The sequence below is a fragment of the Marmota flaviventris genome, chromosome 7 (assembly GCF_047511675.1).
Source record: "Marmota flaviventris isolate mMarFla1 chromosome 7, mMarFla1.hap1, whole genome shotgun sequence".
Lineage (NCBI taxonomy): Eukaryota > Metazoa > Chordata > Mammalia > Rodentia > Sciuridae > Marmota > Marmota flaviventris.
The window spans coordinates 52682795-52710414 of NC_092504.1; the positions used below are offsets into that span (position 1 = coordinate 52682795).

Below are 27620 nucleotides of genomic sequence, written 5' to 3' on the forward strand. Positions count from 1 at the left end.
CAGAAGAAACAAGAAAACCAAATGACTGTTTCAGTAGACAAAGATAAACAGAATCTTAATTTCTAAAAAATCTCATCAAAATAAAAATATGAAGAACTTTCTTAATATGATAAAACATATGTGAAAAGTTTACAGCCAACATTATACTTCATATTAAAAAACTGAATGCTTGAGCACAAAGCAGGAAGACTGCTTCCACTCAACAGTATACTGAAAGTCCTAGAATAAAGCAAGATGAAAATATATAAAATGCAAAGACTAAAAGAAGTCAAAATGTCTTTATTCACAGATGTTGACAGTATACACATAATATATGCATAGAAAATCCTATGGAATCCTAAAAACAAAAAACTAATGATCTGAATTTGACGTGGTCATGGAATATAAACAAAAAATATATACAAAAATAAGTTGTACTTCTATACATTAGAAATTAGCACTTGGAAAATGAAAAAATAAAATTTACCACAGCATTAAGAAACATGCAATGCCTACCAATCAATTTAACAAAAAATGTGGAAACTCAGGAAAGGCAATGAAATACGGGTCTTTGAACCTCCCAGAAACAGAGGAGACAACTCCCTTGGGAATGTCTTAGTGCAAAGGCAAAGAAAAAACCAGCCAATTGTATGGTAACACCCTGTTCAAAGGGAAATTCCTTACTAGCCAAGTTTTAGTTCATAACCTTGGGTTCAAATACTTGCTGCCCAGAGGTAGAGAATTATAGCCAAAAGCTGATAAGCCTAATGGGCTGCTTTTACCCTCAGCTTCAGTTTTATCTTGAAGAGGCTTTCTGACAATAAATCCTTCTGATGTTTAAACCTATATAATTAATGTGCCAAGCTTGCTTGTGGTCAGTCTTCCTCCACCAGAGGCAGGCTGAACCAAACCACCCTGCCTTTTCCTCTAGTTTATGTGTCTTTTCATAATCCCCTTACTGACTAGTTTGTGTTGCCCTGAATACACTTTCACACAGGATGGACATTTGGCACCTGAACAGGGACCAACACAGACACACAAGGAATTCACTTTTCAAGGTGAGTGGGATGCTCCTAAAAAAGATACATGTCCATTAAAGTAGGAAGGAGACAAGCGAGTCTTTATACATAGCTTGCTGTAAAATTCAGGACAGTTTAGAAGAAAGGGATCCCTATGTTACTATGTTGAAGACTATGTTTAAATTACAGGACAGCCCCATAGAGAAGGCAGTTGCCACAGCTTTTAGAATTTGTTATTAAAACTTTTCCTTGGTTACTTGAGGAGGGAGCGGTAGGTGTAAAGTCATGGGAGAAACTCAGTGAACATGCATGCTAGCTATGTGACCAAGGAACTGGACAAAATCCCCATGGTCTTTGATATGAAATTGTCTTGATCCATCTTGTAATCACATGAAATGTTTGGCTTCTGACCTGATTTCTGGCTTTAGAAACACTGTTAAAGGCTGTAAAAAATAAACACTCTTCAGCCTGTAGCATCTCCTACAGCCCTTCCCCTGCTCAGTAGAAGCTGTTTCCTGAAATGTGAGTGGGAGTTGAAACTCTGGCCACAGCTTTAACAGAAGTTTTGCAGGGCTGGAGTTGTGGCTCAGTGGTAGAGTGCTTGCTTTGCATGTGTGAGGCACTGGCTTCTTTTTCATATAAACAAATGATTAAAAATAAAGGTCCATCAACAATTAAAAAAAAATTAAAAGAGTTTTTCAGCCTTCCTGGAAAACTTAAAAACTTAAAATTCCAAAAGGAAGTGAGCCTAGACGCTTGGCCAGAGACTATCAGCAGTTATCTGGTCATAAAAACAAACCAGGCCTCTGCCCATGCAGCCATTGTGATAAACATTAGGGTAATGAATGTAAATCACAAATATAGACAGACAATTTTGCCTCCTCGGTTAAAACCTCATTGGGATAGGTTCTTCAGAAAAAACATAAACTATAGCACCACATTTTCAGAGAATCATGTAAGATTTAAGACCACAGGAAAAAAGTAGCCCTTTTAAAAATTCAAGTGATTTCTGACTTGACGGCCTAAAGAGAAAAAGATGTCATGTTTAAATCTGAGCCTCTTCTGTTCTGCCTTAACTAGGTATCTTTACCACACTGTTAATAACCTCCCCTGAATGCTTGAGCACCAAGAGGAAACAATGGAAAGATTCTAAATATATGTTTTCCCTTTTTAAAAAAACTTTTCTGAAGATTTTACTCTATATTTTAAATATCTGAACTTACTCTAATCTGAACTCAAAGTGAACTGATCTCATAAAGTTGTTCAACATGTCTCTTTACAAGAATAATTATGGCTTTTGTTTTGCTCTTTAAAAAACCCTATATTTTTGAGCTCATGATTTCATGGCAAATTCATATTTGAGCTTTATGTGCCTAAATTAATGTATTTTCCTAATCAGTTTTATCTAACACTCTTTGTTGAGGCCAATTTTTCAAGGGTTGGCTCTCAAATGCATTAAAAAATTCCCAAGGGAGGTATTGCCTGTCACTTGGCAGTTCAAAGATCATAATCCATTCACCATTCTCAACATCTCCCCCTTTGTTTTTTTTTTTTCTTTTCTTTTTTTTTTTTTAAGCACAAGTGATGAGCTAGTATTTGAAGTTCTCAGATGCCTTGCTGGAAGATATGGCAACCTATTATTACAACACAAAAGAGAATTAGTAGCAAAAACATATCATACTGAATGTTTTAACATATTCCCAGGATTAAAACCATTTAAATGATGTAACTCCTTAGGTCTAAACTGTCATTATTTCTGTGCCAGATACCCATTAAATAATTTTTAACTTCCCAATCCCCTTGAGAAGCATTATATTTGGCAACTGTAACACAAATAAATTTGTAGCCAGTATGTATTGTGAGATCAACTTATCTCTATGGTATTATTTGTCATGTAAAGAGGAATAATTCCTTTTTTTGGGGGGTGGGGGGTGGGGATTGAACTTGGGTACTCAACCACTGAGACACATCCCCAGCCCTATTTTGTATTCTATTTACAGACAGGGTGTCTCACTGAGTTGCTGAGCATCTCGCTTGTGCTGAAGCTGGTTTTGAACTCATGATCATCCTGTCTTAGCTTCCCAAGCCTCTAGGGTTTCAGGTGTACACGATTGCACCCAACTCTTATTTTTTTTTTAATGAAATAAAAAAAAAAAAAAACACAAAAAAAATGTGGTTTAACAAAGCCTATCATAACTTCATTCTTTCTCAGACCCCAGATACCAAACCTGTTTTCAATGTGTATGTATATTTAACTATTAAAGAGGCATGAAGAGGGTCAGCCTAAAAATAATTCACATGAAATAAACTTCTTTAGAACTGACAATCTTATAATATATATTTATAGCCCCCCCCCAAAAAAAATCAAAATTCAACTTTGTTAGCAGAGTTGTTTCCTGAAGCATTTCCTTTTAATATTAAAAGGAGCTAAGGAGGCCACATGCAGAAAGCAATGGCGCAGGGTACCACTTCCAGCAGAAAATACAAACGGAAACAAGATGGAAGAAAAGTTCGAATTGTTATAATTAAACAAATGTCATGTGAGGACATTTGCATGCCAAGCAAGAATATCATTTGACAATGGAGGCAGGGATTGTAGTAGTAGTAGGTGCAAGCCAAGGAATACCAAAGATTGCCAGCATTTCAAGAGAAATCAGAAAGAGGGAAGGAATCATTATTTCTCCAGGTTTCTGAGACATCATGGCCCTCACAACACCTTAATTTCAGACTTCAAGCCTCCATAACTAAGATAACAAATTTCTATTATTTTAAGTCACTCAGTTTGTAATAATTTGTTACAGAAGCCCTAGAAACAAACATTTACCACAGTTCTTTAATGCTCAATAATTAAAAATGAGAATTTGGCAAAACTAATTTTAAATCAACTGACATTAATCAGCTCTCTTCTGGTAAAAATATATGTCCTATATTCATTAAAGGAGTAGTGGTTTTGGTATGCTTTTCATGTTGTTAAAATAATATCACTACAGATGATGTGTGTTCACAAAAAATTCGAAGATACTCGTCCGAGTATGAAATGTTTATCTAATACACATTTACACAAAGCTGAATAAAATTTTTATTTTAAAATAACACAAGTAATTACAAAAATAAATGTCAACTATACAAGCTGCTTTATACATGTGTGTACATGTATATTTTATACACATATACATAAATACCCACACATATTTAAACTTGCTTCATCCTTCATCTCTTAATTTGAGTAAAAAGAAGAATACTTTCATCATTCAGGAGATTTTTGATGTTGTAATAATTACCTAAAAGTAAAATAATAAGAAAATAAAATTATTTTCACAGGAATCATTTACTTTTGAATTAAGTATTTAGTCATCACCTGAAAGTTACAGTACATAAAACATAAGATAAAAAGAATTCACTTAAACTGAAAGATCCAAGAGCTAACCACCATCTATTGATCCAGATAAGGCTTGAAAAATACAAAATTTACATTATTTCATAACAAATGCAGAGTTAAGTTAGACAAGGGCACAGGGAAAGGAAATCTCTTTTTGAAATCAATCTTTGAAATTGCTGTGGATTTCCCTAAATACGTATACAGTGTTAAGTAAAATAAAATCTCAACATTTAAAAAAGACAAAGACTGTTCTTAATAATAATAAATAATGTAATAAATAACAAAAGTGAAATATCCATGGTCAGCATCACATACAGTAGGTATATTAGTATTAAGTATTATTTCTGTGATTTTCTGTTTATCAGAAATTGATACATATTGACCAAATTCATATTTACAACAGTATTAGCACATACTACAGACTACATAAACACAGTTATTATTATTGTCTCCCTACATAATGTAAGCTTTGTTAAGTTTAAATTTTTTCCTGTTTTGTTCACTATATTTATCCCAAACTCTTAAAGCAATGCTTGGTCATAGTAAACTCTTAACTTAAATTTGTCAAATGGATGAATGAACAAATGAATGAATTAAAGTATCTGTTTCCAAAAATTTGTGTACTTCAATAGCACATTATTTTATATGTTTAAAATAATCCACTAAAAACTGTTCAGCTACAATATCTCAGAGATACCAGGGAGGAAATAATTACCCTTTACTAACAGAATGCAACATATGTTCTAATTAGTATTTTTATATTCTAACATAAACTTATTCAATTTTCATGTATCAATATACTAATATACTTACCTAATGATGAAAGAAAAATATGTACCAAACTGCTTTGTAATCAATTGTGTTGCACTTTGTTGATAACTAAGGCTTCCATTTTCATGCTGCATGTGAACAACTATATGGAGACTATAACTATGTGAAATAAAATGTCTTTAGTTATTCTTACCTGAAGGAACATAGAAAGAATCCCCAGTAGTTATTAAATAAGGTGATTCATATAAAGTACACAAAAGGTCACCAAAGTGAACATAAAAGATCTGTAAAATCAAAAAGTAAAATCTCATTTCAAATTGAACTTCAAAAACCATCAAAGGAAATGCAGTAGTCAGAATAACAACTCCCCACAGATGATGATGCTCTAATATGTAGAACCTATAAATATGTTAGCAAACAGGATCTTGAGATGGCAGATTAATAATCCTTAGTAAGGTTATGGTTTGGATATAGGGTAACTCCCAAAAACTCCTATGTGAGAAAATGCAAGAATGTTCAGAGATGAAATTATTGGATTACAACAGTCATAACTCTGATCAATACATTAATTCATTTGAATGGATTAAATGGGTGGAAACTATAAGCAGGTAGGGTTAGGGTGTGGCTAAAGAAAGTAAATCACTGAGGGTTTAAACTTTTGTCTCTGCCTGTCCCTCCCTCTCCCTTCCCTTCCCCACCCCTCATCCTCCCTCTTTCCTTAGTAGCTGGCATGAACTGAGTAGTTCTCCTCCAGCACACTCTTCCACCATGATTTTCTGTCTCCCTTCTGCCTCACACCAGGCCTAGGGGCTAAATGCTCTCAACCACGGACTGAGTCACTGAAACCATGATCCAAAATAAACTTTTCTTCCTAATTATATGAGACTTTAAAAAATAAAAAACTTTCTCCAGGAAGCAGAGGAAAAACAAGGCAGAAAGAGAAGGCAGAGAAATTTGAAGCACAAAAAGACTTTGTATTGCTATAAAAGGAAACCATTGGCCAAGGAGCATGGATTATTTCTATAAGTTGAGAATAAGATCCTGGCCAACAGCCAGAGACCAAATGAAAACCTCAGTCCTATAAACACAATGAACTGAATTCTGTCAACAATATGTATAAAACTAGAAAAATTTGTAACCTGATTCATCCTCAGAGTCAGTCTCCACAAAAGAACACAGACCCACCAACATTTTAAAGAAAGTTACAGCCTACACTGGTTCTCTACCTTGTCCCTTTATTGCTTTTTAAAGCATGTGTTTCATGTTTTAAAAATGTAAAAATACTCTTCATATTATTATTACTAAGAAAAACACCTTAACTCTCATTTTTATAAGAAAATTAGAGAATAGTTAAAAGAAATAATTATCAAGTATAATCACACAGTAAGGTTACTTTTCTACATTCTTTTTAACTTGTCATTTACATTTTGAAATTGTAGACAGGAAAAAAGATAAAGTATTTTCTATATTGTACCATAAACATTACTGCAAAGGTAATTTTATGACTAGTCGTGAAACTAATATGCTAAAAATAATTTTTAAATGCTCAGTGCAGTGCCTGGAAGTGCTATAATATTTATTATATCATATAAAAGCTCATCCTATTAAGTCAAAATAAAAATATAACCATTTTCCTCCTGCAGCACATTTTACTAATTTCCAACTTTTGCAATTATAGTCAATGTTACAATAAATACATATGATCAGCTTCTTCTCCTCCCAACTTTAAAATTATTACCCTAGGAAAAATTTCTAGAAATGACATCCATAAGTCACAGGGTATGAATATTTTTCCAATAATTTGTACTAACTGAGTAACTGTAAAGTGTTATTTGTTTTTAAATTTGAATCACCCTGAGTACTCTAAGTATTAAGCAGGTTAAATACTTTCAAATGTTTTTTATTCAAGTTTCCTTTTTACATAAAAAGGCAGTATAGTGATGATACCATAATATTGTCTTCATTAATATTCTTTCATCATTTCACAGGGAATATTTATGCTTTAAAAATGTTATTTTATTCTTTAAATAATGCATGGAGATAAGAGCATGTTAAGACTGAATTCATGAAAATTTCAAATTACTCAAAAACAGAATTCTTGTTATACTTCCTCCCCTTTGACCTTACTTTGTCAGTAAAAATTATTTTGAATGTGATACTTCAATAACTCATGATTTCACAGATTCCTCAAATGTCCCATACCAAATGATATTCCTTAGTTATATCATTTTTAAAGTGATGTTATAATGTTAAACATCCTTAAAATTTGACGCTTTCCAAATTCTACAATTTTCAAATTAAAAATACAGAAATATACAGATATATGCATACATATACTAAAAGACCAATTTTTCAGAATAGCTCCAAGAGGGTATTAAAGAGGGAGAAAGACTGAGTGACTGTTTCACTTTGAACCTCATTATAACTTTAATCAGTAATAGTGTTATATATATATATAATAGTTTTTTACCTAGTACTTACTAAAGCAACTAGCTCTTAATCTTGAGTCTACTGCTAACTACTTAAATTTTTTAAGTCTTTTAACTTCTGTTTCTCAACTGCATGACCAGAGAAATTTGGAATTAAACTTGATCTCCAAAATCCCCTCAGATATAAAATTCTTTTTTAAAAATATTTTTTTAGTTGTAGATGAACCCTATATCTTTATTTTTATGTGGTGCTGAGGATCAAACCCAGTGCCTCATGCATGAGAGGCAAGTGCTCTACCACTGAGCTATAACCCCAGCCCTCAGCTGTAAAATTCTAATGATTTGTTTGAAAACTTGATTTTAAGAAAACTAGATTTTAAATAAAGACCATTCCTTAGAACTAGGAACCTCAAGGTTATAGTGCTATATACAGAAAAGGTGCTGTTAAGTTGGCTGGTTGATTCTGAACAGATTTTAAACAAAAAATAAAACATCTGGGCTGGGGTTGCGGCTCAGTGGTACAGTGCTCACCTAGCATGAGTGAGGCAATGGGTTCGATCCTCAGCACCACATAAAAATCAAATAAAGACATTGTGTCCACCTAAAACTAAAAAATAAATATTTAAAAAAATAAAAAAAAATTTATGCATTGTAGTGATAGAATTTCATTAGTAAGGAAACAGCATTTTAATGCCCCATCCAATCCAATAAAGTGAAGTAGCATCTATAACAAAGCATAAATAAATGAAGAAATATACTTACTAATATATCTTGGCCAACATGCTGTTTTCCCTTTTCTTCATAGGGTCCTAATATCAATTTCCCAGTAGAAAATAAAGGTGTATCCAAAGTTTTATATACTTTCAATCCACCATGTTCCACAAAAAACTGATATGTATCTTGTGGCTTTATAAGATCTAAGAGGAAATAGTAATATAAATATAAAATAATAGCAATGATAATGCTCAATGACAAAAACATGTACACATGTATATTATGTGTACTTCTAGATATAAAACCTGCCTTAGAAAGACAAAAATAATTAAGATCATTGATTTTGTAGCTGGAATGCCAGAAATCAAATCTTGCATTTCTTACATTAAGCTCTCTCTCTGTACCTCAATTTCCTTTTCTGTAAAAATGAATAATGATAGTTAATCTGTATTAAAGAGTTGCTGTGAACATCAAGGAGTTAATGTATGCAAACAATTTAAAACAATGTCTGACACAAAGTGAGTGCTTTGTTACAACCAAGATGGAAAATAAAATTAAATGAGAAACAAGAAAAAACTCAGTATCTTTAAAAAGTTTCACATGGACCAAAATACAAATTTATGATCATCATAACAATAAATTATTTTCTGCTGCTGCTAATTTTCTACTTGACTGATGTTTAAATAATGAGATTTTTATTTATCAAGAAAAGGCTACTAGAAGTCAGAGTTTTAACTGTTGCTCACAAATTACTATCTCAATTTCAAAAAGCTCCCTTTTATTTAAAAACTTCCTTTCTGGACCTGTAATTAATATACTCCTTAATCATCAGTTTCTGACATTATTATTTCTCTGGGAACATTAGTGTTCCCCCAGATGCAGAAAATGTGCAGATTTACCAAAGAACGTGAACTGTTAACAACACTCACAACTTTTCTAACCTACTAGAGAATAGCAATTTTTTTTAAATCAATTTAATAACATTCAGGAAACCAGAACATAGGATTACTAAACTTGAATACAAAAGTCAAGAGAGGACCAACTAGGATTATAGAATTTAAAAAGTAGATTAAATTTGTAAACAAACACACAGTTAATGAATTAAAAAAGAGAATAGAGAAATTCCTACAGAAGAAGCACAGCAAAATATAAACTACAGTATGAGAAATCATTGAAAATAAGATGCTTGACTGTTAGAAGGGTATTAAAATGACTCCTAACATTATGCATGACTAAAAAAAAAAAAAAAAAAACACTTTTTAAATATCAATGTTTTTTACACTAAACACTTTTCTTTTTTTTAACCTCTGTTGTCAAATAATCTCAATGTAGAAATACTTTAGCTAAGACATAACATATCAAATGGAATCTATTTCACAGCCAAAATTTTAAGTGGAATACAATAATGACCTTACTGGTCTTCTGACTTAAGACAAAGAATCTTCAGTACTAACTGGTACAACTAACAGTTTTGAAGATATTTAAGTATTTCTCACATATAAATATTGCCTGGTTGGTAAAAAGCTAAATTTTCCCTAAACCCCCACCCCACTATAACATGTCCCTTGGAACCTCTTATGGCCTCCCAGAACTAAGTGTTTAATACCTGTATAATAGAGTAGGAGGCTTCTAGGATCTTGTGCCAGCCTTCAAGTTAAGGCTAGCATTTGTATGGCTGATTGATGCCCTTGATGGTGATCCTCACAAAAGTTTCACAATCCAGGTACCATTACTGGCATTTGTAGGACCAGAAGAGTATCTGTGCCAGGCCAATAATTCCTGCTTGCTCCCACAGTAAGAGTATATCCTGGGATCTGCCAGCTAACATGGTAAAATTCACCATTCCCCATGAAAAGACCCTACAACCATATGTCCTAGACCCCATGTGAGGAGACAACACTCCCGATGGTAGTGTTAGCACCTGTACTCCAGAGGACAAATGCCTGATAATACATGTCCTTGGAGGCTATCTACCATCAATGCCCCCCAAAGTTGTCTTCATATAGGCTACTTATTTGAACTGAAATTTAGTACTGAAAGAGCCGGGGGGGGGGGGGGGGGGGTGGGGGGGGCACGGCGGGGGAGTATGTGGATTGATCATCAAGCCAAGAGTTTCCTCTTTCTTATTGGTAAATTAGATATTTTCTGTATCATTTCTGATCTTACCCATGAGAACAATCTCTCTTGTTTCTGGGTCCTTTACTGGTGTTGGCTGCAAAGGATCTCTTAGAGATATATCAACATTTAGTATTAATTTATTCTCTGCAAAAGAAATACCAATGAAATATAAACTAGTTACTTAAAATTAATTCTCAATTATAAAAAAATACAGTACAAAATATAGCAACAGACAAGTTGCAAACTGTCAGAGACATAACAGACTCTTCCTACTTATAAATGACTACTATAATAAATAAAAATAATAATTAAAAAACCCACAATATTTAAAATAGAAGCAAACACCCTAAACTTCCGATTCCCTATAAGGGACATTATAACATGTCAACTCTTAAATTCTTACAACATCAAAAAAGCCAAACAATGTTCTGCATATTTCCTGAGACACGCAATATACTTCAAAAAAAATTCATTTAACATGTCTGTTGTAAGCATAGTTTCAGTATGGATAACTTTTAAGATTCATTAGACTGGGGAATTAACACATGAAAAGTAAATTTACTCATGTTTTTTTTTTCTTTCTGGTACTGGAAATTGAACCCAGGGGTGCTTTACCACCAAGCTGCATTTTTTTTTTTTTTTCTTTTTCATTTTGAGACAAGGTTTCACTAAGTTATTGAGGTGGGCCTTGAACTTGTGATCCTCCTACTTCAAGCTCCTGAGTCACTGGGATTATATGCATGTACTAGGGCACCCAGCTCAATGCTTTCAAAATTTGGGAAAAAGTGGACATTAAAAAGTGAATTTTACCTATAGTATTATATCTGAAGGTTTTAGAGGTAAATAACAATTTTTGGAGTGAGTTCTTCTCAAAGTACTATGTTATTGAAAATACAATCTAAGCTGGCACAGTTGCACATGCCTGTAATCCCAGCAGCTCGGGAGGCTGAGGCAGAAGGATTACAAATTCCAATCCAGCCTCAGCAAAAGCAAAGTGCTAAGCAACTCAGTGAGACTCTGTCTCTAAATAAAATACAAAGTAGGGCTGGGGATGTGGCTTAGTAGTCAAGTGCCCTTGAGTTCAATCCCCAGTGCCCAATAAACAAACAACAAACAAACAAAATCTAAAAGTTACTTTCAGAAATAAGTTCATACTTCTTTCATCATTATGAAGACACATCCTTTTCCTATTAGTTACTTTTTTGACTCTTTCCACATTTCCTTTTGCCTTTCTTTTAGATGTTACTGTGACTGGGGACAATATTCCACCAATCACAAATTCTCCTGAAATTTAACAACAAAAAAGATACAATATTATATCTGTAAAAGTAAAAAGTTCGAAACAAAACTCTTTAAATATGGTACATTTCCTTTCAAAGAAACAAAGAAAATATTACTGTTACTAAATTTTAGTAGTTCAAATAATAATCAATTGCACTTGTATCTTTAACATGCTAATCTAGAAGCATTGATAAAATAGGATTGATCTTTGTTAATTCCTTGAAATCAGCAGTTATCAGTAGAGGGTTTAAAACAAAACAAAAAAAGCAGAAGCTGGTGATAAACTATTAGTAGTAAGCCACATATGAGTGCCCTTTGACTTAGCTATATCCATCAAAGGAAGGAAATAACTTAAAGATAACACTATACTTCTTAACTCAACCTCTATCATTTTGTAGAAAACTATGATAAGAAAATGGCTTGTAAGAATAATAATTTTCTCATGTTCTAACAATGCAGATTTTTATACAATTAAAATCCTTGTCAGATAAAACTATAACAATACTCTACAAAACCATACACAAAAATACACCTACCAAAAAGAAAAAAAAAATCAGCATCTCTATAGTAATCAGACCAATAAGGATTTGAATCCTTTTCTTATCACATTGGGGGAGAAATGATGATTAAATAAAGTAATGTACCTAAATTGCAGGACAGTGTCTAGCACATACTAATCATAAGTAAGTTATATTTAATCTTCTTATTGTTTTTATTATCAGACACTACAATGTAAATTAGGTTTTACCTGATGATGTTTCTTGATAATCTATTCGCTCTCCTCGCCAGTATTCCAAAGGTTTAAAACGTATTCTCTTGGTCCTGCGGACATTTGGTGTGTTGGAGGGCAAAACTATAAAAATGTAAAAAAAAAAAAAAAAAAAAAACACATATAAATGTTTAGTTGGATTATATTAAGCAGTGGAAAGATTAATATTACCTTTTAAAAGATGAATGGTTCTAGATAAAAGACAAGAAAAAACTTTTAAGATACATTTGGGATAATGATTAAAGAGAGTAAAAAATTAGGCCTTTAGATTGGTAAAGACATAAAACTTTAATACCCAGGGTTGACAGTGTTATCTGAAAAATGTTAAGTTCCATATATAAATAGTTTGTTGGCTATATTATCAAATTCCTATGTTCTTACCTATTTTTGTTTTATCTATTTTTTTTGCTTAATTCAATTCTGAAAGCAGTGAATTAAAATCTCCCTCCTAATTATATTGTTTAAATTAAAATTTTCTTGCTTTATCTAGTCATTTTTGTTTATGAATATTAATTGATAAATTGTTGGTACACAAATTTATACTTTCTCTGTCCTCTTAAAGTGCTCACTTTATCATTATATGTTCTTCCTTATCACATTTATCAGTTTTAACCTTAACTCCTACTTTGCCTAATATTAACACTAGACTATTTTCTTTTTGTTCACAGTAATCTTCCTAATTATTTTTAACTTTTTATTTTAAAACCTAAGTATTTTTTAAAAACAGATAGGTTTGTATTATTTAACCAAACCCAATACTTGAGAAAGTCAATCCATTCACATTTGTTCAGTTTAACAACCTGCTTCCTTTAATTCCCTTCATCTCTATTTATTTACTGATTTATTGATTGATATCAGGAATTCGATGCAGGGGAGCTTAACCACTGAGCTACATCCCTAGCCCTCCTAGCCCTCTTATATTTTATTTGTTTTTTGAAACAGGATCTCACAAAGTTGCTTAGGGTCTCTTACTAAGTTGCTGAGGCCCACCTCAAACTTGCAATCCTCCTGCCTCAGGCTCCCAAATCACTGGGATTACAGGTATGCACCACCATGACCTGCCATCTTATTTATATTAATATGAGTTACTTTACATCAATGAGTCTTCTTTGTCTTCATTTTCATTAGTTTGATTAAATGACCATTTATTTTCTCCATTCTTTTCTTGGTAACTTCAAGGATTTGCTGTGCTTTTTTACTTTAATATTGGTTACCTTCCCATTCCTGATACTCTATGATTATATCAAACTGATAGCCCTGGAACTAGAGTTATAGTTCAATGGTAAAGCACTTGCCTGGCAGCAAGCTGAGTCCAGTCCTCAGCACTGCCAAAAAATAAAAATAAAACATATAACCCTATTATCAAGCAAGATATCACTGGTAAAAATGACACATTTTATACTACTTTTACTACCCCTTTTTTGCACCTTTCCTCCCCACCATATCATTTCCTCTTTATCATGCCAAGTTTTGTTAAATAACCAGGATTACAAGGTATATCTCTAAAAATCCTTAGTTAAGCACTTAAAAATTCCCTGACATATTATGTCATATCATGTGGTAGATATATCCTAAGCTAATGGGCAATGGGTCACACACACCCTTCTATAATCTCCTCTTTAAAGTATGGTAGAGACCTGTACTTTAGAGAACCATGACTTTGTTCTAATCAACAACTATGTCAAAAGTAGCGGGGTGCCACTCTGTGATCACATTATTTTATCGACATACTACTTTACATATGGCATAGAAAGCCACTCCATCACACAAACATGAGCTGTTCCATGAATCTTGACTGGTAAGTATCTTCTGGGGAACCGTGGATTTTGAATCGTCACATGAATCTCTTCATGGGCTCACAGTTCTCAACTTTGTCTATTTACCATTCGAGCCACTTAAGAATTAACTGTATGAAAGTGGAAGAAGCTGTTGGGGATGGATATTATCTACTCAGCAATTACATTTTCAGAGAATTTTAAATTTTGATTACACAAAATGAAAAATCGCTACCTACTACAGGCAGAATGAGAAGACTATAAAACCTTATAAATGGTTAACAGACTGACTCAGTGGCCTATGACGACTTATTATAAAATTCATTAGAACTAAATGTGTGATTTTAATTTATCTACAAAGAAATCCAAATAGTATTATTACTTCCCCTGCTTACAAAAAATTAAGCTATATTTAGAAACAAACTTAATTCTAGTTTTCTTTAATGGAAGTATTACAAGATAAAATTATTTTACTTAATTTATGATGTGTTTTCTTCTCTGGTGACACTTTAGTTCTTTTCAGTCTTGAGTCATCTGAAAAATGCAAAAGATAGCATAATGAGCAATGGTTCTTAATTCCATGTTGACAAAGTATGTCATTTTGCCAACTTCTGTGTAAATATTTTAAATACTGCCCTAATAATACATTTCATAACATTTTGCTTTCATTACAAAGAAATAAAAACTAAGGAAAAACAGTGCTTCCATGAACACATCTTGAAAGTGTAACATTTAAAAATAACAAAAACCAGGGCTGGATTGTGGTTCAGCAGTAGAGTGATTGTCTGGCATATGTGAGGCACTGGGTTCAATCCTCAGCACCACATAAAGAAAAATCAATCAATCAATCAATCAATTAATGAATTAATTAAAGGTTAAAACAAACAAAACCCAACCAAACAAGTTTTCTATCGCTTATGGACACAGGAATAAGCTATTGGTGGATAAAAATGCAGGGCATGATAATGAATTCATAATATGCTAATTATGTCATCTATGACTTATCTGCAACTTTCTCTTTAAAATTCTAAAACAGTACAAATGTCCTCAATTTACCAGAGTGTCAAAGAACTCTGGGGTTCTCAATTTTACGTATGATAAACAGCACTAAAGATAGTTATTATCAATTCTTTCCCTTCCCATGCATAAAGTTATTGATGGACCCTTATTTTATTTACTTATTTATGTGTGGTGCTGAGAATTGAACCCAGTGCCTCACACATGCTATGCAACCATTCTTCCACTGAGCCACAACCCCATTCCCCAACTATTCTTTATCAACAAGCAAAGACTCATTTCTTTCTTGAACCTCTATTTTATTTAAGACTTGTATGAATAATAGAATGCAAAATAAATGATTTTCTAGGACTTTAAAAAGCTAAGGCCTTATACAACATAGTGGTTCCCCCTAGGGATCTCACATTGAGGGAAGAATAACATTATATGAAGATTGACTACCAAAGGTTACCATGCTATAAGAAAGTCTAAGATGGCCATGTTAAAGAAAAGAGATGGCAGGCTTCACCATTCCAGCCATTCTATCTGGATACCAAATACAGAAGTGAGGAAGTCATCTTGGAGATTCAGCCCAAGTGAACTTTCAGATGACTCCAGTTCAGCAGCTTACATCTAACTATAAAATTGTGAAAGCACTATTGGGCTAAGACTCAGACTCTAGGAACCAGATTCAGGATCATCACAGGTGGAAAATGATATGAGGTGCTGTTGGGATAGTAAACATGCGTTAAGAGGTTTCAGCAGCCTTTATCCTCTAGCTCCTGGACCCATGTGGAAAAGTTTGGAATGTGATCTCCTTGTGACACCATGGGTCATTAATGAATGCCCCCCACCAAGGTACATGTTAGCTGATCAGGTCCCACAGAGAGAACACAGATTTTAAAAGGCACTTTTGGCCTCTCCCTTTGACCAATTATGAGTTCACCAGTACTGGTAACACAAAGAGCCTTTATATTTTTAAAAAGGCTGATGGAAGGACTCAGGAGGCTGAAGGCTGGGGCTGGAGGTTGCTGCCGCCCCCAAATAAAGCATACTTATATCCCAATTGTGCCTTGCATCTTCTTCACCTGCTAGGATTCTGCATTTGTTTCCCAGGGTCTAAGCCTCAGTCCAACAGCACCTAACTAATTGTCTAGCTAAACCAAGAAAATTCACAGAACCACATAGAAGAAACCAATAGTTGGAATAAAACACTAAGTTTTGGGAGTGTTTTGTTATGAAGCAATATGTAACTGGAACACTACAAGTCCATGAACCACTTCCGTTGTATGTAATATATATTTCCCTATGAAGTAGAAATAAGAACATATTCTCATATGAGATGATGAAAGCAAAGTTACAAATGATTGAAGTAAAAACCTTATAAAATTGCTGATTTGGAAGAAAATTCAGTGATCATAAAATTGAATTTCCTGTCTAAAATAGGCAAATTTTTCTGCAGAGATTAAAAGTAGATGAGTGGTTACCTAGCCTTGGAAAAGGGATGGAAGATGGCTGCTAAGTAGAGTGTTTCTTTCAGCAGGTAAAAGAAAAAAAAAAAAAGTCTTCTAAAACTGTGGTGCTGGGTGCACATCATTGATTTGTACACTATATGTGGGTTAATTGATTATGTGTAAAATCTATCTCAATAAAAAGCTATTACCCACCCACCCCCATCAAATTACTCAAGCAATCCCCAGTACAACAAATAGAAGTTTCATGTTTGTTGAAAACTTCTCAAAGCAATTGGTCTTTGGAGGCAGCTAGTAAGGTCAAAAAAGGACCCAAGCAAATAAATAAATGTACTGAGGATAATGGGAGTTTGTTGTCTTGCCATTTGAGAAGGGGTTTATAAAAAACAAAAAAGGGGAGGGCTGAGGTGTGGCTCAGTGGTGGAGCACTTGCCTAGCATGTGTGAGGCACTGGGTTCGATTCTCAGCACCGCATATAAATAAATGAATAAAGGTCCATTAACAACTTAAAAAAATATAAAAGAAAAAACAGAAAGGGAAAAGTCTGTGTTGTACTGGAATTAGAGGGATTGATGTAAATTCATAGTTCCTAAATATAAACAGAAATAGATTCAGATATCCCTGTAGCATGTGGGTTGTGTGTGTGCGCGTGCGAACGCATGTGTGTTTGTGCTTGTGTATTTCCTGTGTCTATCCACTGAGGAAGCCTAAAATAAGGATATTCTAGTAATAGGAAATACCAAGTAACCAGATATGGGATTTTAAATGCAATTTTTCATTAAAGAGAACTGGGTTCCTTCAGAGAGAAGGAATTTGGGAAGGGTTTAGGAAGGGGAGGTAGCCTAGAACATTATATGCTTAAGAAAAGGGGAGGGAGAGAGGGAGCGAGAAGAAGATAGTAGTCCAAGAATTCTTAACAGAAACATGAAAGAAAACCAGAAACCAGTTCAAAGAATACCAACTGGACATCAATCTGAGTATTAGAATAAATAATAGGGCTGGGGTTGTTGCTCAGCGGTAGAGTGCACGCCTAGCACGTGCAAGGCCCTAGGTTTGATCCTCAGCCCCACATAAAAATAAAATAAAGATATTGTGTCCATCTACAACTAAAAAATAAAATATTAAAAAAGAATAAATAATAAAGACTACAAACCCATGGAATAAAATATGAACCCAGTAGTGTATAAGCATCTACACCAATAAATAAATAATGAATATACAAAATGGGGTAGGAGGAATACTGTTTCTTAAGAGACTGACAATAATTAATGGAAAAGGAATAACAGAAAATAATTTAGTAGCACTACTAGTAGTTGATGATTCAAGTAAAAGTCTTCAATGGATGTTAAGGTTAGTAAACAGAGGTTAGATAAGGAACAAGTTACGGAAGCAGTATCAGAATTTCACTTCACAAAAATATCAATTACCATAAAAATGTATCTTTACAGTAAGAAAAACCTGGCAGACAATAACTTGAACATAACATCATTTATATAGTATTCTTCTCAAAAGGCTTGGTATGCATTCAATCATGAGGAAACAAGAGACAGAATAAAGGTCATTTTGAAGAACAAAAAGCCTATATTCAAATGTCAAAACTAGGTTAGTTAGGAAAAGATTAACCATGAAGAAAATTGAAGGGGCATGACAGTTAAATGCAATCCAGGACCCAGAATTGGACTTTAAGCAAATGGGAAAAGACTCTGAGGGCACTACTGGTGAAATTTAAATGGAATCTGTGATAAGAAGCAGCAATTTTATATTAATGTTGATTTCCTGGTTTGAATACTTCGAGGGTGGTTATGCCCTTGTCTTACTGAAATACATTTTGGGCTATTTAAGAGAAATAATACATTACAACTTCAACTGCATCTCAAATAGTTCAAAAAAGGATGAATGATAATAAACATATAACTATATAGAGGAGGCAGGGATAAAGATGGAACAAATGTTATAAAATGTGGAATTTAGATGAAGGGGTTAAAGGATTAAGGGATATCTGTGTAAAGTTTGAAATTACTTCAAAAAAAATTTTTTTAAGGTAATCAACACAGAGACAACTCCTGAATTTCAAAGTTTAAAGACACTTTATAAGCATGAAGATGAAAGAAAGCAGGTTATCTGTAAAGAAAAAGTATTAGACTAAAGGCAGCAGAATGCCCTCAAATTTCTATTCATATCCATTACCTCATAAAGCAAAAGAGTAATAAATGAATAGTTTAAAGGAAAAAAGATAATAAATCAGAATTCATTCTCTATTTGGTGATCTGTTGTGTTTAAAAGAAAGGAGGAGTATAAAAAGGATATTGAAAAATATATGAAAAATTTTGAAATTTTTCATTTCAAGATAACACAGCTGGTAAACAATAATAAAGGGTTTAATTCCAGGTCTCTAGACACCAATATCTTTACTATTTAAGTAACTCATTGGTCAAAGAAAAATCATCATGGTAAATTAAGAGTATATCACACTACATAGCAACACATATAAAATGAAGCCAAAGTTATACAAGTATAGTCATTGTTTCTTCTTTACCAAATAAAAAGTAAAAGAAACACAAAGTATTCAAGTTACAAGAGAGAGAGAGAAAAAAAAAAAAAAAAAATATATATATATATATACACACACACACACACACACATACATATAAATAAAATGGTGGTGGGGGGTTAAAAAGTAAAAAGAATTGAGAAAGAAAAAAAATACCAAAACATTATATTCTCTATGAGCATGAAAAATTTTATAAACCTCTCTACTAAGAGGCATTTAAGGAAGCAAGGTGGTGGGCTAGTGGAAGGCCGCATTTCTTATTACCCTGTGTACCAAGACTCAAGTTAAATACATTTCTTTGTGAGAACTCTGCAGTGGCCCCACCCTGGGAGTGCATCAACTTGGTCTATGCAAACCAAACTCCAGCTGACAGTACTTTCCATCCCATTCTACTTCATACTGCTAAGAAGGGAAGCTGAGAATTTTTGAACTCCACTGGCAACTTAGTGAGCAATACAGTAAGAAGAATTTCATGAAGAAGAAATGAAAGATAAAACTGAAAACCAGCAGAGAGAGGAACTACACTCAAAGAATCATCAATAAAAGGAGACTCAAATTCAATTTAAAAATCAGAAATAAATCAAAATACCAGGGAATAAAAATCATTTCTGAATAATAACACTGAAGATAAATAACCTAAACTCATCAATCAAAAGACATAAACTGGTAGATTGGACTAAGAAATAAGATCCTTTGCATCATCAATCAATTAATGAAAATAAAAGAAAGAAACAAGACCCAACAATATGCTGTTACCAAAACACTCACCTCATAGGCAAAGACATCCACAAGCTGAAAGTGAAAGTATGAAAAAAAACATACCATTCACATGGATCTCATAAATAACCAGGGATTACTATTCTCATATTATATAATGCAGACTTCAAGCCAAAATTAATCAGAATAAATAAGATCATTTCATACTGTTTCAGGGAATCATAAAACAAGAAATAACAATCATAAATATTTATGCCCCAAACAATGGAGCATCTGTGTACATCAAACAAACCCTTCTCAATATTAAGAATCAAATAGATCAGAAAAGAATAATACCAGGTGACTTTAAGACACCTCTTTCACCACTGGATAGACTGTTCAAACAAAAACTAAGTAAAAATGATATGGAATTTAAAAATACAATTAATAATTCACACTTAACAGATATCTGTTGAATATTTCATTCATTAATGACTGAATATGAATATACTTTGTTCACAGTAGCACATGAAACATTTTCTAAAATATATCTTATATTAAGCACAAAGGAAGTCTTAGCAAATAAAAAAAAATAGAGATAATACCTTGCATTTTAGTAGATCATAATGGAATGAAATTACAAATCCATAAGATAAAAAACAGAAACCACTCCAAAACCTGGAGACTAAATAAGACACTCTTAAATGGACAGCAAAAGAAATCAGGGTGGAAAAAAAAAAAAACTTAAGAGGTAAATGAGAATAATGATACAACATCAAAATCTCTGAAAACAATGAAGGCAGTTCTAAGAGGACAGTTCATACCATGGAGCTCATATATTAAAAGAACAGAAAGATACCAAATAAATAATCTAATGTTATATCTCAAGAAGAACAAATCAAAACCAAAAGCAGTAGAATATAGGAAATAAATAAAACCAGAATGAAATTGAGATACAAAAATTTAAAAAATTGAAAGGGAAAAACTCAAGCTAATAAAACACATGATGAAAAAGAAAATATCACCACAAACACTACTCAAATACCGAGGATTATCAGAAAGTATTTTGAAATTTATATTCCAATAAAGAAGAAAATCTTGACATCAACAAATTCCTGGAGTCATATGACCTATACAATTTGAACCTAGAAGGCATAGAAACTTTAAACGTTTCAATTTCAAGTAATCAAACTGAAGAAGCCTCCATGTGCTGACACAAAATCACTCAAAGACCTCTGACACTGAACCAGGTCCCCTCTCAGCTTCCTCTTTGTCCAGGTTTCTTTTTTCTTTTTTTTTTTTTTAATTTTTAATTTTTTTTTTTTTTTTTAGTTATCGGCGGACACAACATCTTTGTTTGTATGTGGTGCTGAGGATCGAACCCGGGCCGCAGGATGCCAGGCAAGCGCGCTACCGCTTGAGGCACATCCCCAGCCCCTTTGTCCAGGTTTCTGAAGCTGGATAAGATGATCATTGATTTAAAAAGGAGAAAATCTCCAAAAAAAAGAGAAAGAAATTAAAGAAGCCATCAAAGCCTACCAAAAAAAGAAAAGTACAGGACTGGATGTGTTCTCAGCCAAGTTCTACCAGACCTAAAACCAATCCTCCTCAAATTATTCCAGGAAATAGAAAAGGAGAGAAATCTTCTAAACTCATTCTATAAAACCAGTATCATCCTGATATCAAAGCCAGACAAAGACACATCAAGGAAAAAAAACTTTAGACCAATATCCTTTATGAACACAGATGCAAAAATTCTCAATAAAACAGTGACAAATCTCATACAAAAACACATCAAAAAGACAGTGCACCATGATCAAATAGGTTTCATCCTAGGGATGAAAGGTAGGCTCAACATTCCAAAATCGATAGTTGACTCACTATAAAAAAAGACTTAAATACAAGAATGACATGACTATATCAAAGATGCAGAAAAAGTATGATAAAATACAGCACCCATTCATGTTTAAAACACCAGAAAAACTAGGGATAGAAGGAACCTCCCTCAACATCATAAAAGCTATATAAAACCCAAGGCTAACATCATTGTGAATAAAGAAAAACTGAAAGCATTCAATCTAAAAACAGGAATAAGACAGGGATGCCCTCCTTTTTCTACCATTTCTATTCAACATAGTCCTTGAAACTCTAGCCAGAGCAATTAGGGGAAAGAAAAAATTAAAGGGATGCAAATAGGAAAAGTAGAGCTCAAACTGTTTACCAACAACATAAAACTATATTTAGAAGACCCAAAACACTCCAGCAGAACTGTTGTAGAACACATTAATGAATTCAGCAAAGTAGCAGTACATAAAATAAACACTCCTAAATCAATCACATTGCTAAACTCCAATGATAAATCAGCTGAAAAAAGAAATTAGGAAAACTATTCCATTCAAAATAGCCTCAAAAAATAAAATACTCGGGAAGACCAATGGAACACGAAAACAGAGAGACAAACACACATAAATACATCCATCTCAAACTAGACAAGTTGCCAACAATGTACATTGGAGAAAAGATAGCCTCTTAAACAAATGGTGCTAGGAAAACTGGAAATTCATATGTAGAAAAACAAAATTTAACGCCCCCCTCACCCTGCACAAAACTTAACTCAAAATGGATCAAAGACCCACAATTAGCACAATTCACAATAGCTAAGCTAAAAAGGCAAACTAGGGGCCCTTCAACAGATGAATGAATAAAAAAAAAATGTAGTATACAGGAACAATAGAATATCACTCAGCCATAAAGAAGAATGAGTTTATATCATTTGCTGGTAAATGGATGAATGTGAAGATTGTCATGCTAAATAAAATAAGCCAATTCCAAAAAACCAAAAGTCAAATGTTTTCTCTAATATGTGGAAGCTAACCCACAACAAGGCAGGGGGGTGGTGATAGAAGTTCAGGAAGATAGGAAAAGGAATGGCAGTGGAATGAATCCGACACAACCCTCCTATGTACATATATCAATATATCACAGTAAATCTCGTGGTGTAAATCCACTAGAAAGTAATTTAAAAAATAAATATGGTAAATGGCAGAAAGATCAATAGAGACGGGAAGCAGGAGGTGGCAAGAGGGAAGGGGAAAAAGTGTAATGGGGTCTGAACTAGAACAAAATATATTCTATGCTTATACGATTATGTCAAAATGGATTCTACTGTCATGTATAACTAAAAAGAACCAATTTTTTTAAAATAAAGTATTTAAAAAACCTATATGAAAAATTTCAGAACTATTCAAAAAAGAGGAAAACAGTATGAACCTCAAACATCCTCACCCAGCTTCAGCAACCACCAATAGATAGTTAATTTTGCGTCACGTGTCCCCTTGTCAACAATGGAATAGATACCTTACATGCCAACATTTTATTAGCCTCTTACAAATCTCTAAATATATTGTAAGTCTCAATACATATTTCCCATCAGTCCAAGTTTAACTAAATAAAACACATCATACCTTATAATATATATATATAACTCCATAAAAATCAATACAGTAGAAATAAACAATAACTTACCTAACCTTTCCTGAACTTCTTCATCACACACATCAGAATTATTCTTCCCAAACATTAAATAGTTCTTGATCCTGGATGGTCCACTTAAGAAAAAATAAATAAACCATAAAAATCCATGTTTTTATAATACATATATTTAATGTATTTAAGCTTACTTATCATTTTTCTCCTAAAACTGCCATAGCTGTTTTTCATAACCTTTTAAGCTTATCAGCCTATAACAAAATTAAGTTTTGAGGTAACTGGTTACATAGCAATGGGTACCTAATATAAATAAGTAAAACTTATTAATCTTAGAATACATGCATACCTTTCTTCCAAAACTGAAGTTTTACACTTTCCAGAATCCAAATTAGACTCTGTTGGTGTCTTGCAAGTATGGTCACTGGTATGAGACTTTAAACGAACATTTTGTGCAGTTGTAACACCACATTGATTCTTGGAGCGCTCTGTAGTTCTACAAAAATGAAGTTTAAAACTGTTCATACATCTTCAAAAAATATTTCTACCAGAAACAATATATAGTGGGTATATAAACAATGTAATGTTGGCTATAACAAATATCAGCTCACCATGTTCGGGCCCTAAGACCTACAACTGGCTCAGGTAAAAAACTGATTCTAGAACCTATCAAGATTTCCAATTCGAAAAATTCCAATGAGAGAACTAGTGCAAACCTGGTCTAACTACTATGGGAGCAAATGACAGAAGGACATGAGAAGATATTACCTATAGGTAGCTTATAATGTATATTCTAGAATTAGTCTAATATCAGTTTACTGGAGAAACCATAAGCAACTTAAGTAATTTTCTTTGATACACTAGGTCAGCAGTAGGGTCCTCAGAGGGACAAAGCTCATGTCATTGGTAGCTTCCAGCTGATCAATTTACCCCAAATATATGCAAACAACTCTATTCCTTTTGAAATTTTATTTCTGGAGTCCTACCATCAGAGTCAAAAAAAAAAAATGCAACTGTAAGAGAATACTATGAACAACTATATACCAACAAGAACTTTGATGAAACCAAATCTAGCAAGATTTCTTTAAAAAAATAATCTGAAGAAATTAATCTTTAAAATTTTAATCTTTAAAAAATAATCTGAAGAAATTAAACTTGGGAATATATATGGGATCTTTTTTTATATACACTAATGACATACTCAAAATATATTTTAGGCAATTCTAATCATTTATTTCCCCCAATTAACCGCCAGTGCCTTGCTGTTTCTTTCTTTCCTTTATTTTTTAATACTTTTTTTTTTTTTTTAATGTGGTGCTGAGGATCGAACCCAGCGCCTCACACATGCTAGGCAAATGCTCTACCTCTGAGCCACAACCCTAGCCCCACCTTGCTGTTTCTAATACTGTATGCATTAAATATTCGTTGAATGCATGCTACAGCAAAAAGCAAGAATTTATAAAAACAGAATTAGCTCAACAGAATTTATTAAAAATCATTTAGTACTTAGTAGGTACTCCAAAAATGTTAACTATTATATTAAAAGGAAAATTACTGACATGTTTCAAACTGACATCACATTCATCTCACTTTATTTATTTATTTTTTTTAAATATTTATTTTTTAGGTGTAGATGGACACAACACAATGCCTTTATTTTTATGTGGTGCTGAGGATCGAACCCGGGTCCCGCCCGTGCTAGCCGAGCTCTCTACCGCTGAGCCACAATCCCAGCCCCTCATCTCACTTTAAAAGGTAAAAAAACAAAACAAAAACTATGTACTTCAAAGTGATTAAGACAATAATTTTATTGTGCATCTTTTGTCATTATTTTTAAAAAATTAGCAACTCAGGCAAAAATAATAATTCATTAGATCTAACATTCACAATCCTATGTGCTATTATTATTACCTATATTAATATGAGGAAACAAGATCAGATTACTACTTTGCTCTGCTAAAGGCAGAGCCTAGATTTAATACCAGATCTGTCAGAGTATGGAGTCCTTTAGGTTGATACGCTCTTTCTATAAATGGTTAAATAACATAGACAAAATATTAAATGTGGAACAATAACTATATTGTAAACATAACAGACATTACCCAGAACAATCAAGACTTTTCTTCGCAGCCAGGTCAGCTTTGTCACTTTCTGATGGCTCATTCTGGGAACAACTGGGAAGTTTTTCATGGTTGCTAATAAACTCAGAACCTTTAACATTTAAAAATTTCTGTACTCTTGAGCTGCCTTGCATAGCTGTCTTCTGCTTTTTTAATGGAATGGCTTTTTTCCCAGTATTCCTAGATGGCTGATTTGTTTTCTTAGCAGATTTTTGTCTAGGGTTGTGATACACTGATAATTCATTTTTTATTGAAGAATTGCTATGAACAGGACCTGAAAGATTCAATGAAAATTTAAAGTTATCGTGTTTGTCCAGATGATTTGGCTCACTAAAATGCCAATGTCATTCATATTTATATATAAACACATACACACAGACTAGTCTCAGGGTAAATTTGTTTCCACATTAAATTCTTTAAAAATTCTTTTTTTTTTAAATTTTTTTATTAGTTGCTCAAAACATTACAATGATCTTGACATATCATACATTTGATTCAAGTGGGGTATGAATTCTTTTTTTTCCACGTGTACAGCTTGCAGTATCACATTGGTTTCACGGCCACGTTTATACATACAGCCATATTAGTGTCTATTGTATTCTGCTACCCTTCCTATTCCCCCCTTTAAAAATTATTTAAATTCAATTTAGAAAGACATGCACCAGATCCTTTAAATGCATCATAAGCTTACCAAATAACCTTCTCACTGTATTTACCTAGTACTCTCCGATAATCCTTAAGATTCTGGTATTTCCCAAGGTTCCACCTATAACTTTTTACTGTATGTACTTTCTTTGGGGGACTTATCTATCCATAGCTTGAATTGATACCTATATGATGACACGAATAATATACATCTACCACTCATCCTTAAATCTTTTTCTCATTTTATTCCTATATTTATGATAAGTATAACTATCCAGATGCCTAAATAAAAAATCAGAGTCATCTTGCCCTTACCCACAATCAATCCCTAAAACCCATCAGTCCTACCCCTTTTTATTTTTTTTCCATTTTTTAAAAATCAGTGCATTATAGTTATACATAATGATGGGATGTGTTGTTACAAGTGCCACTCCATAGTTCTCAAATGTGCTTCTTTCATGCTGTACTGCCTGTCATTAGCAGAGCCCTTGCCCTTTCATTCCTAGATTAATAAAACAGCTCTTTAACAGTTTTTCCCTTTTGTACCCTTGTTATTCAACCCAATCTTTATATTGATTTAAAATTATCTTTGGAAAACATAAATAGGATTGTTATAACCCTGTTTAAAATCCTTTAGTAAGAGGCTGTGCATGGTGGCACACACCTATAGCCTCAGCCTCTCAAGAAGATCACTTAAGCTCATGAGTTGTAGACCAGTCTGCGCAACAAAGGGACAACCTGTCTCAAAGAAACAAAACGTAAAATCTTACAGTGAGTATCTACAGCTTCAGGATTAAGTCTAAATACTTTAACATCAATTTATTTCTACATCTAGATTGTTTACTTCATAACCTACAACTCTCAACCATGTCCTTTCAAACAAATAAAACCAGCAGTACAGAAATATCTGTAGTTTCTCTAAAGTATTTGTTCTTAAAATGTGGTCTTTATATCATAAGATCAGCATCATCTGGGAATTTGTCTGAAATGCAAATTCTCATGCTCTAGCTTCAATCAACACAAACCAACTTGCAAAACAGGGCCAGAAATGTTTTAATAAGCCTTTTAGATTATTCTGAGACACACTAAACAAACAAACAAAAAAGTCAACCCCTCAGCTCCAGATCCCTGCACAAGCTATGTCTGTTCAAAAATGACATCGTTCCTTCTCACACCATCCAACTAGCTGACTTCTAATTCATTCTTCAGGAAGCTTTCACTAATTCCCAAGTCTTAGTATAACTATCTCTTAATCATTTGATAATATTTATTACATATCTGACTGTTTACTTATCTCTATCCCTCTCCTCCAGCAGACTGATAATTCCTGGAGATCAAGGAATTGACTATATTTTACCTACTTTTGTACTCCTAATGTATACCAATGGGGTACACTATCATAAAGAAATACTGTACTCAG

At 33.2% G+C, this 27620-nt stretch overlaps 1 protein-coding gene across 4 annotated transcripts in view; it reads right to left on the reverse strand.

Annotated features, from left to right (window-relative positions):
- Nucleotides 1-259: 259 nt before the first annotated feature.
- Cenpc (centromere protein C) overlaps nucleotides 260-27620 on the reverse strand; it is a 60370-nt gene continuing 33009 nt past the window's right edge. For 3 of the 4 annotated variants that reach the window (XM_071614320.1, XM_071614319.1, XM_027947352.2), the window contains 10 exons: nucleotides 25538-25829; nucleotides 23785-23931; nucleotides 23475-23557; nucleotides 14709-14768; nucleotides 12439-12543; nucleotides 11565-11693; nucleotides 10458-10553; nucleotides 8340-8494; nucleotides 5342-5432; nucleotides 260-4279 (listed from right to left, as the gene is read on the reverse strand). In XM_071614320.1, the coding sequence (XP_071470421.1) occupies nucleotides 4209-4279; nucleotides 5342-5432; nucleotides 8340-8494; nucleotides 10458-10553; nucleotides 11565-11693; nucleotides 12439-12543; nucleotides 14709-14768; nucleotides 23475-23557; nucleotides 23785-23931; nucleotides 25538-25829 (1229 nt within the window). In that variant the 3' untranslated portion in view covers nucleotides 260-4208. The remainder of the gene's footprint in view (nucleotides 4280-5341; nucleotides 5433-8339; nucleotides 8495-10457; nucleotides 10554-11564; nucleotides 11694-12438; nucleotides 12544-14708; nucleotides 14769-23474; nucleotides 23558-23784; nucleotides 23932-25537; nucleotides 25830-27620) is intronic. The other variant, XM_071614318.1, reaches the window with a different exon arrangement.